The sequence below is a fragment of the Populus euphratica genome, unplaced genomic scaffold (assembly GCF_000495115.2).
Source record: "Populus euphratica unplaced genomic scaffold, PopEup_1.0 scaffold2.1, whole genome shotgun sequence".
NCBI classification, from domain to species: domain Eukaryota; kingdom Viridiplantae; phylum Streptophyta; class Magnoliopsida; order Malpighiales; family Salicaceae; genus Populus; species Populus euphratica.
The window spans coordinates 2,295,391-2,307,438 of NW_011499846.1; the positions used below are offsets into that span (position 1 = coordinate 2,295,391).

Sequence of the window (12,048 nt, forward strand, 5' to 3'; positions counted from 1 at the left end):
TGATATTTTGCTTTCACTGTTTTAGCTCCTTGCATTTGTTACTTTGTAATGTGGAATCTATTAGCTTGACCACTAACCTTCTACGAAAAAAAACCTGAATTACCAATTATCTTACAATTTGGATAATGAATTTTAAAAAATCTTAGAGAATTACCTGTAAACAGGAGGGAAAAGATCGGGTATCTCAAATTACTTGAATTATATTTTAAATTTATTTTTAAATTTTTGAAATTAATGTGCTTGTGATTTTCCTTAAATCTAATTTTGGAGAGTCAATACTTTTCTAGGATCTAATTTTATTTGTCCAGTTAATTAAGAATTTTAGAGGAATTTTGGCTAAACAATTAGTGGGTTCAAAATTCGAGTAATTCAGGTTATCCAAATTATCCAAACTATGAATAAGATAAAATGTAATTCAAAAAATTAAAAATTATTTTAAGTCAGAGAATTTACATAAAAAAATAAAATTCGGATAATTCAAAAAACTACCTGAAATAGCTACTTTTTATCCAATACTCACCTCTACTAGCCCATGAGCACACTTTTTAATGGAGGAGATGCTTAAAATCAATTGAAAATAGACTTTATAATCAATACTTAAAAATATTTTAAGTAAATAAAGAGAGAACTCTATATTTTCTGAAAAAAATAACACACCCGACCTAACAAAAAAGATATAAAGTCAAATAAAAAGACTAATTAAAATTCAAAATTAATTAGAAAATTAATGGGAAAAAAAAAAGATTTTATAGACCTAATTTGAAGATCTTTCGGACCTAGCTGGTTACAGCAAACCAACCCCTTGTAAAATTAAGTCTGGCAAAATCTAAACACGATGCAACAATCAAATATAAAGCCAGGCTACATGCTCTACATGTTCTGACTTGTAACACATTTGATGTCATCTAATCATTGAAATGAAATAAAAACATATACCAATTTGAAATTGTTTCTCAGAAGAATCCTTTTTCCATTCAAATCCAGAGATGCAAGGCAATTTAAAAAAAAAAAGTGAAAAAAAGGAGGAGGAAAACTAAGTGGTTTAGATTTGAGAATCCCATGCACGTTATACAGCTTCGTTGCAGAAATCTAATTAAATTAACTTATAATTTTAGCTTTTTGAAGACAATGATCTTACATTTCACCGGCAAGCAATAAACCTAACGAATAATAATATAATTGAACAGCCAGTTTAGTGGTCAGGTCCTCACTCATTCACTGAACAGTTCAGTCCGCAACAAATATTTTATATATAGCATTCTGCACTGACGATGTTGCTTGTTGAAAAGCAAACCTCAGTCATCTTCTCAAACTACAATTATTAGATTATTTACCTTTTGGGAAAAGAAATCCAGTTACTTTATGTATTTTCTTACCTTGGATCTGAAGCCCTCTGCAAGTCTTCTTTGTATAGCAGCAAGAATCGGATCCTACCAAGCACTTGATGTCTGTTATGGAATCTAATGCTTGCTAACTTGCTTGAGTTAAATAATCCTGTTGCTGGACTGATGGGGTGGGTTAAAAATATGGAAAGATTGGAAAAAAATGGCCATCTTTAAGCCAAGTCATGTTACTTTACCAATTTTGACTCGTTATCCGATGCCTGCAGCAGTGACTAGAACATATTAGCTGGAAACAGCCGACGAGATGATTGAGATCTTCGGGTGACCTTATAAGCCAATATACCTCAAGGTTTTTCTTTTCTTTTTCTTTACTTTTTATTATAGTTATGATAATCGGTTCGAGGCCCGAGTTTAAAGTTAGCTGAATTAACTTGTGGGTTAGTAGATCATCCCAAATCTATTTAAAAATGATATTATTATATTATTCTAGATTGCAACTTTAAAAGTAACCTACTTCTTATTTAGATCACGAACTGACTCGTCTAATAACCTGGATTTAACTGGATCAACTTCTCAAACAGTTTAAAAGCAAAACCGGCTCGAGCCAGGTTCCAAGTAGGGCCAGGCTTTTATAAGTATGCTTTTTTATTTGATAAATGAAGGCAACAAGCCAACAACTAGCAAATGTTACATAAACCAGTTACTACTAGCGCTTTCAAAGCAATCCTGTCAACTTTCCCAAGTTCAGGAATGATACAGGGCGTGTCAGATAATCACCAAACGGGCGATCACTTTCAAAAACCACCATGACAGAATTGCTGATATTTAGACACCAGAAGAGGTAAAAAGGACTCCGCAAGAAGTGAAGCTGTAGCGTCCAGATGCATGTAACAATGGTGGGATAGTGGAGCAGGCAGGGGACCAAACTAATTGACGAAAAGAAAAGGCAGAAGAAAGGTATAAATGGGTGGGCCTTAAATTTCTAATATGATACCTTTTGCCTTGAAAGAGTAGCATACAGGTTTTTGTCAATTTCATGAATGCTGCGACAGCTACTACAGGGGGAGGCGCTTCATTTTTCAGTCGTTGGAGCAGAGGTTGAATCTGGATATATCTCCTGCTTGGTTAATGGTAAATGGAACCCTGCAGGCTTGGACAGAGGAAAATGGACGGATTCTTCCCTAAACCTCTAATTAGGAATAGCAAAGCCGAGGTAGTTTTCACGGAAGTTTCCTAACCCCCATACGTGCTTCCATTTCTGTCAAAGGCAACTTTCAATCATCCATATACATGGAGCGCCGCGCTGTGTTGCAGCTCGAGACAAAAAAAATTATAGAAGATTATTTAGTATTATTACGAAACTTGATATAATTTGTGACTTCAAAAATAATATGAATAATTATTAAAAGAATATAATTTAATTTTTAAAAAAATTAAGATGAATTTTTTTTTAATATTGAATATAAACATATTGAATTAATATATTTCATGACTTTATCTATCAAATTCATCATCTAGTGATGAAGTGGAAAACTTTTTTAAAACTATTTTAAGAAAAAAAATTAATATTTGTAAAATTAAAAACAAATCAAATATTAAAATGTTTATTCATGGAAGCAAAACAAAATAATTTATAAAAACAAATTTAAAATCTAATAATATTAAAGAAATTTTTATTTTTTTTAAAAAAAAATATATATATATATATAATCTGCTGTTCATGTAAACAGCAGAGAAAATATCCCAGCATTTTAGATGTTGAAAAGTTATAAACATGTTAAATTACTTAAATATCTAAATTCAGTTAATAAAAGTCCATTGGATCGCAAGATATCCTACTCCTCCATATTGAAATATTTCCGAGTATTTCTACCACCTCCATGCAAGTCTCCAAGTAAACTAATGTTCCTCCACGCCCAGCTTCATCTGGGTAAATGGGACAGAACTCCATGAAACCAGGTTTTTCATGATTGCCTTCACAATCACCAACCGGAATATTTTAACCATTGGTTTTTTGAGATCCACCAATGGAACCCCACTCATTCAATGAATAAATTTTTTAGCATTACTCAGTAATGAAACTGGTAAAAGCTGGGCACTAAAACCCACACGACTAAGAATAGTTTTAATGATTCAAATGGATTGTGATGCCCAACCACTAAAACCCAATGGGCGAAACCTAAACTACTCTGTAAATTAAAGCTACTGATTTCCAACTGATGCTTTATCCTCTTATGAGGAAGGTGATTATCAGAACAGGGTAATGCAGGCAGGTTCTTGTAAGATTAATAAATGACACATTTACTATACAGGCTGAATACAGCTAAACAAGCCTGTACTAAAAGAACTCAAAGTCCAGATAATTACCCCCAGGCCTCGCGTCTGTCCCAGCCATCCTCCTTTTGCTGCTGCTGCCAACAATGCCAACCCCAATTTTGTCGACCACCCCGGACTTGACAGGAGGCGGCTCAGTTTCCACAGGTCTTGGCACTTCAGGTGGAGTGCTACACCTAATTAGAGCCCAGTTCACCCCTTCAAAGAAAGGGTGCTGCTTGATCTCAGTTGCACCCCTCTTCACCCCTAACCTGTGTTGAGGTTCCTTCACCAGTAAGCCTCGGATCAAATCTCGACTAGCATAACTAGTTGCTGGTGAGTCTGGGAATCTAAGCTGCTGCCCGACCACATTGAACAAGGTAGCTCGGTTTCCTGAACCCTTGAATGGGGTTTTACCATATAATAGCTCATGCAAGAAAATGCCAAATGTCCACCAATCAACTGCACTGCCATGCCCTTCTCCCTTAATGATTTCAGGGGCCAGGTATTCATGGGTACCAACAAAGGACATGGACCGAGCAGCTGTCGGTTCTGCCAAGAGTTCTGGAAGTGAACTAGCTTGCAGCCCAAGATCTTTTCCAGATTTTCTGTTTTTTTTCTTACTCTTCTGAGGGAAGATACGAGGCACAAAACATGAAGGTAGGATGCAAGCCGATGAAGGCTCAATACAGGCAGGCTGAACACAGAATGCACCACCAACAGCTCGTTTTGAAGGGTCAGAATCAAATGAGGTTCTTATCAGGGTTGGTGAGACTGCACATCTAAGGGAAAGGTCAAAGTCTGAAAGCATTATGTGGCCATCATCACGGACAAGGACATTTTCAGGTTTCAAGTCTCTGTAGACAACTCCAAGCATGTGAAGATATTCAAGTGCCAATAGAACCTCTGCCGCATAAAATCTGCACACATTAAGAAAGCAATTATTATATAGTTTCTCGGCTAAAAATTACTAATGTTGGCAAAAATTAGACGGTGATCAAATCAAAAAAGGGAGAGTGCTGGAGGGTAGGAGAAAACATTTTGCAGCAGAAATAGTATTTATCCTTGATGAGGGACAATCTATTTTGTTCCTAAAATATCATGGAAGGAAATCCATCTGACTCCAGAGGGGTCCCTCCATTTCATAGTTATCAGCAAAAACCTAACATCAAGATCTAGTTTGGGACATCTTGTGCAGTCCAAAAGCATGAAGCTTCATGTGCTCCATCAAGTTTCCAAATGCCAGTACAGGAATGTTTACTACACATTGGGGGCTACAAAGAGGTAGAGATAGATTTCAATCGTTTCATAGGGGTTGGAATATTGAACTGAGCCATATTTTTGTTTCCAGAGCATTCAGAATAGGTACTCTAGTGAACTAGCATCACTTGTTGTGCGTGAGATCTTACAACAGTGACTGGAGCATTTTACCATACAAATGAGGCAGCATTCTCAAGATCCTATTAGATAGAAGACTAACACAACACTCTCAGTCCTGAGAGTGCTTTAGATTGTGAAAGAGACTGGTGATGCTGCCATCCTATAGGAAGGAAACTTGCATGTAAAATTTCAACAGGGCCAAGAATTGGAAATTGGAATTGGACAATATCAGGGAGAGTCAAAAGTCTGAACTCTGAAATTGGTTTCAATTAAGGCAGCCCACTATGACATGGTACATTTCTGTTCCACTGATCTCCTTTAAGTGCATGCCCTCCCTAGACTAGATCTGAATGCCATTGTCATCCCGAAGAGAGAGAAATATGGAAGGAAACAACAGCTAGTGACAACAAAACTTGTTCATTTCCCATCCCTGCATTGGTATGTGGGCTAAAATATGACAGCGTTAATCAATGGAAGACATCTGCATTTAATATTTTGAAAACAAATGATGTGGAAGCTACATAAGTCCACTGCGTTTAACATTTTTGAATTTGATCCAATTTTCTACAAGCTTAATCATCTCTTCTATACTTACCTTTTTCCTAGCTCGTTTAATATTTCGCTGGTTTTCATCCCTGGTAACTTCAAGGACACAGAAACTCATACATGGAGATTTTAATTTTATACTTCCATGAGGAAATATAATGAATTATCCACTAAAAGAAACTATGATGCTATATTTCTATCTTTGCAATTCACTACAGTAACAGGCACTATATAAAAGCAATCAAATTTGAATTGTTGTAAAAACCCATCTAGATGTGCCTTTCTGCCTTTCATTTTGTACACAGTTTAAGCATTAACAATGAGTGAATAAAAAATCATGGAATTGTCCGCTAAAAGAAATTATATGCTATGTTTCCATCTTTGCAATTCACTACAGTAACAGGTGCCATTTACAAGCAGTCAAGTTTGAAATGTGGTAAAAACCCATTAACATGTGCCTTTCTGCCTTTCATTTTGCACACAGTTTAAGCATCAACGATGAGTGAAAAAAATAAACCATGGAGATGGTTTTCCTAAGCAGCCTGAGATGATAGCATGGAGTGGAAAATTTTCTTGTGATGTTGACTAGACACAGCTAGGAAAATTATTGTTAACAAGGAAAAGGGTTCTGAACAATCAATTAGTTTATTCTCATAACTATAACATGATGGTCCCATTAACTTTAAACTATGAAAAACTTTGAAAACTATGCACCTCCAACAAAACACAAAAACTTAGCAGCACACAACTTCTAACCAGATGTTTAATCACATGCTGCGAAACAAGGCAAGGTAGGAAATGGCATAAAGGAAGAGAACTAAAGACACCACTCTCTGTTCAAAATGATCAAATAAATAAATGCTGCAGGTAATGGAAAGAATGCCGCTAGACTAAAAAACATACCTTGCAGCATACTCAGAAAAATGTTTCCCAGGTTGTCGTTGCCTCAGAGTGTGCAGATCACCTCCTGGACAGTATTCCATTACCAAACATGAGAATCTGTCTGTCTCAAAATGAGTATACAAAGTCGGCAGAAATGGATGATCCAACAACTGCAAAATCTCCCTTTCTGTCTGAGCTCTTGTCAACTTTTTCCTGCTTGCAAGGGATGCCTTGTCCATTACTTTCATTGCAAAAAAACACCGAGTCCCACTCAGCTCTGAGAGATAAACACTGCCAATGTCACCACACCCAAGCCGTTTGAATAATCTAAAGTGATTCATACCCAAAAATCCATCCCTTGTTCGAATGGCAAGAATAGCCTTCCACCTAGGATCATTTCCTTTGTGAGGCTTATTTGCACTCCCAGTAATATTGCTCCAATTACTGTCATCACTAAGGCCACTACTGTCACTTGCTCGACTAACGCTAGTCTTTGCACTTTCAAGTGAATCCCCTCTAACACTCCCTTTTGTGCTCTCACAGTTTCTATCTATACTAAGCATGCCATCACTTGTAACAGCATCGCTCCGATATGTACTGGCACAGCTATTGACAATGCTCATAGCTGTGACAACACCAGTACTGTCAATCCTACTATGTGGACTCACATCACCACTAGGAGGCAAAGAGGTGTCCCACACACATTCGTTCTCTTCTGAATCAGGTGGAAGGAGAGAGTTTTCTGTATTTTGTGATGCACGAGGAACTGAAAATGGAGTAGGCAATGCAACTAAGTCATTAGGTTCTTCAACCAAACTTTCTGCTGGAGAAAGAACAACCAGGCTTGGTTTTTTGGGTGGAACCCTGATTGAAAGATCTTCTAGAAAAGGCCCCTTCACAGACATACTCTTCACAAGGCATCGAGGCTCAGCTTTCTTTTGACCAATTGGTACATAAACTGTTTTCATTATTAGATCTGTATCAATAGGTTCAGGTGGATGACTTGCCCCAGAGAAAGAACCAGGGCAACCCTCATCAAAGTAATCACCACTGCCCTTAGAAGTAATAACAACATCAGGCATCAACTCTTCTTCATTAATTGCAGAGACTTTTCCTTTCCACGGTCTAACAGGCACAGGAAAGTCTGTGATTTGGGATTGTTTTCCGTTAAATCGCCCCGCCACATCTCTTACCAGACCTGGCTGCAGCTTGGGTGTCTGGCTCGCTTCTCTCCCAGATACTACATAAGCATTTATCGATACCTGACTCACAGCAGGCAGTTTCACAGGAAGAGCCTTCGATTCTGCAACCCTTTCCATATTATGAAATTAATAATATTACATGGATTGATCCTTCCGCTGATAAACCTGCAAATGGAGATCAAAGAGTCCACTAATCATCAGGCACTTTGAACAGCCCGTATTTATTTATCCAAACATCCGCAGTGTCATGTTATTCTTAGGAAAAACATAATATGATTACCTCTTGTTTAAGCACAATGAAGACAAGCAGAAATATGGTTATCATCAACCAACATTTTCTTCAAAGAAAAACACAAGAATCTCAAAGCAATTCACCCACTACCCAATCTACTACCTAATTTTCGATTCGGGGGTCGCTAAATCTCTTTTATTCCATTGATTTCCAAGCTGTTTAGATTTTTGAACAACACATTTATGCTAGAACTAAAAAAAAACAGTTGGAAATGTCATTAAACAAATTAGATATGATCACCAACCGTTTTGTACAAGGCAATTGAGCAAAAAAAATCCTAACCTCCAAATCTGACTGCATCAAGCATCTAAAAATTCAATAAACGAGAAAAAAAAATTCTTAACTTCATTCACAATCAACTGCAATAAAGTAAGAAAACCTCGATGAACTTGCTTTGCGATTATTCCCCTTACCACCATTCCTTACCTTAAAAAACCCTTTAATTCCACGCAATAACATAAAAAGTCAAAATAAAAGTCCAAAATTCTGAAGCAGAGAGAGATCTCGAAACCCTAGATAGAAATTAAACAAGGCAAGAGGAAGGAACAACCGAGCAGCATTTAACCAGAAACAAAGAGAGCATAACAAAATAATTAATTAAAAATTATATAAAAAAGCACCTGCTAAACAAATAAACGAAAATGAAAAAGAATCTTGTACGGCAGAATTATGCTGAGAGACAGAAGACAGCTGGAATTTTTTTCCTCTTCTTGTTTCCCTCTTTCTAAAAGCTTAGAAATGAAACTAAATTAATAAGAGTCCTGCTTATTCTCGCACCCTATCTCTAAAACACACGCTTTCTCTCTCTAAATCTCTCAAAATTTTGCTAGCTCTCTCCCTGGAATGCTCCGACAGGGTAGCTCGGCTGCAAGAAAAGCTTTGGTTGATGGTTGCAGGGAGTAGTTTTTGCTTTTGCTTTTCTCTCGCTACTTTGTATGAATGGGCAGCGGGGATGTACTGTTGTGCTAGTGTTGTTGAAGTGCTGGCTTTTCCTTCTTTTTTTTTTCTCTTTTCAGTTGCTGCTGAGGGAGAGAAGATGAGAGGGTGGTGGGGACCAGTGTGTATTGGGTGTGGGGTCCACTGTGTTTGTGCTTTAAGCTACACAAATCTCCCTCTCTTGGTTTTGCAGGATCGGGTTTGGATTCTCCATTTTCGTTTTATTTCTCACTCCCGTTTCGTAGCGCGTGTTAGATATCCTTTTGTTTTTGATATTTCACTCCGTATGAACCATGGTTATCAGATTTTTAGTGTTGATTCAACCATGACACACTCTTTATTATTTATAGATATAATATTTTGTTTTGTTAATGGGATTGTTTATATTAGTTTATGTATATTTTAATTAATTTTATAAATTTTAAATTTAATAACTAAGTTTCCAATAATCATTATATAAATAATCATAGAGTTCAAAGTTGAAACCATGATAAAAATAAATTTTTTTATCATAAGTTGTTATTAATAAATCACTTTCTAGATAGTTATAGGTATAATTTTAACCTTCGATGTTATGTTTAAATTTTTTATTTATTTTTTAAAAACCATTATAGTTAAATTTCAAATTTTCTACTCTAAAAAGCTAGGAGCAGTTGGATTCACCTTTTATCTATATATTTACTAATATTGGTTTTTTGAAGGATGGTTGGAAGAATTTTAAGTATATGATTCTGAAATAGTACCAGTCAATGAATATATAATTTTTGTTTTTATTGAAAATATTCATCGGAGAAATTAAAAAATTATTTATTAATTAGCTATTATTGTGTTTTATTTTCAAAAATAGTTGTTCATATTTTTAATTTCTCTGGGCATATTTAATAATATAGTTGCGATGATATTTTTTATTTTAAAATATATTAAAAAAAAATTTATTCTTTAAAAATTATTTTTAATATCAACACATTAAAACAATTCAAAAATACTAAAAAAATTAATTTAAAATAAAAAAAATTAAAACATTTAAAAATATAGTTAAAACGCATTCCTAAATGGTTTTTTACTTCCAAATATTTCATTTTGTTTTTGCTATTTATGTGATAAAGGAAGTAAAAAAATTTACAATTTAAAAATCATTACTTTAAGTATTATACATTTTATAGTTACTTGAAACTTAATTAATTATTAATTTTAAAATTTTAAAAGATATATATATATATAAACTGATTCGGATATTTATAATTAAAAAAAATAAAAGAAAGCAGAAGGGTTGCTCGATCAAGAACACGGACAAAATGTCAAATATGTACGCATTGAGACTGAGAAAGCTAGGCGACTGGTTGCATCAGGGAAGTGGCGTATTTGCAACTCAAAGCATCACCCTTTACCAAAACCTTGCCTGGTAATCGCTCGGCAAGAATTCATCGACAACCACTCGTCCCTTTCAAACGTTGAAATTAGACAATCAAAAGGTTCCAAGACATTTTTCCTATTTACCTTCTGTTAATGTTCCTAGTTCGAGGAGTTCATGTACCGAGATAGATCACCAAGATATAATAAAATAACCTCTCTTTTTTATTCTTTTTTGCACCAAAAACTATTCCAGCAATCTCTGGGGTGCTGGATCCGATGGTGAAGAATACTTTTTGTATTTCCTATTTAATCTGTCTTTTAATATGTATTAAATTGATATTTTTTAGATGATTTTAATGTGTTAGTATAAAAATTAAATAAAAATTTATTTTAATATATTTTTTATTGAAAAACACTTTTTTAACAAATTTATCATGTACGTTATCATACAAAAATCAATCGAAAAGGAAGCTGGTTTCATCACATAAATTTTTTAAAAAATTTACTAGTTAAAGCCCAAATAAAGGTAGAAAAGAGAGAATCAATTTAGTTCCTAACTAATGTACTCATTTTCAATTACATCGCAAACTTGTAATATTTAATAGCCAAGTCTTAAATGTTTCTCGCATTTTTACTGAGATCTTTTCATCAATTTTTTTTCAATATATATATGTGTGTGTGTGTATATATATTACGCAATGTAAATGAAAAATAAAAAATCTCAATAATGAAACTCTACGAGTCTGACTATGACAATTCAGTACATTGTTGGAATGTACGGGAAAGAGCTACAAGAGCAAGTTTGTATTTGACAATGAGCATTATTAAAGTATTTTTTCTTTTCCAAAAATTGCTTTTAATTTTTTTTTGTTTTTGATTAATTCTTTATATATATATATATATTATTTTGATATATGGATATTAAAATAAATTTTAAAAAATAAAAAATATATTATTTTAATATATTTTTAAACAAACATTATTTTAAAAAAATACTATTTAAAAAACTTTACCGACGTTGTCCAGAGGATCTGTGTACAAGAGACATGATGCCAGCCAAGATAGGAATAAAACATAGGTCAAGTTGGATATTATGCCCTGTTTCAGAGAGTACAGGTTAAACAGAGATTTTCTAAAGTTTAATTTATTTTTTTATATTGTTTTACTGTTTATATACTGGTCGTTAAAAATAATTTTTAAAAAATAAAAAATATTATTTTAATATAACTTAAAAAAACTATTTTAAAAAACAACTATTTATACGCTATCAAGACACTTGTAAAGGCACTGGTCACGCGTGCATGGTCAATTCCTAGCGTGGCAGTCAATAATTAACAAAAAGTGTCAGCAAAAAACGGTAGATGTCTGGACCGTGATCAGATAGGGGCAAATATATTATACCAGAAGAGATAAAAAGGGTGGGAGTCGTCTGCTTCTTACTGTGCCTTGCCTGTCCAGAATGTTGTCACTCCAGACAATTATTTTCTGCCTCTGGAAATTCCGATCCAGAACGGTAAGAGCTTGAATTATCACAACCCCTGTTTTGGAATGGGATGGATTTGTTTTTAAAAAATAGGTTTGTTTCTTAGAAACATATTAAATTATTATTTTTATTATTATTTTAATATATCAATATTGTAAATTAAAAAAATATTTTAATATTTTTTTGAAAAAACCTCAATACCAAGACGCGTACCTGTCTTCCATGTCAATTTTGATTAGCATTAAAATAGTAATATTTATTTTTTAAAAAATATTTGATATCAAACTAGTTAGGATTGATTGAATCAGCTGGATTATT

General features: G+C 34.2%; 1 protein-coding gene across 2 annotated transcripts; it reads right to left on the bottom strand.

Moving 5' to 3' along the window:
* Positions 1–3,549: 3,549 nt before the first annotated feature.
* On the bottom strand, positions 3,550–9,022 carry LOC105131015 (serine/threonine-protein kinase D6PK-like). Of its 2 annotated transcripts, XM_011033777.1 has the most exons (4): positions 8,579–9,022; positions 8,385–8,470; positions 6,486–7,831; positions 3,550–4,576 (listed from the first exon to the last, which is right to left on the bottom strand). In XM_011033777.1, the coding sequence occupies exons 3-4, from the start codon at positions 7,781–7,783 to the stop codon at positions 3,682–3,684; spliced, it is 2,193 nt and encodes a 730-aa protein (XP_011032079.1). In that variant the 5' UTR covers positions 7,784–7,831; positions 8,385–8,470; positions 8,579–9,022; the 3' UTR covers positions 3,550–3,681. The 2 variants fall into 2 exon arrangements, with proteins under 2 accessions (XP_011032079.1, XP_011032069.1); XM_011033767.1 differs by lacking the exon at positions 8,385–8,470.
* Between the last annotated feature and the right edge of the window lie 3,026 nt (positions 9,023–12,048).

Excerpts from the sequence above, each read along its gene's own strand:
- LOC105131015 (XM_011033767.1), bottom strand. The coding sequence starts at position 7,783 with ATGGAAAGGGTTGCAGAATCGAAGGCTCTTCCTGTGAAACTGCCTGCT. Across the intron at positions 4,577-6,485 it reads TTTTCTGAGTATGCTGCAAG|ATTTTATGCGGCAGAGGTTC; the intron begins GTATGTTTTTTA and ends TAATGTGTGCAG.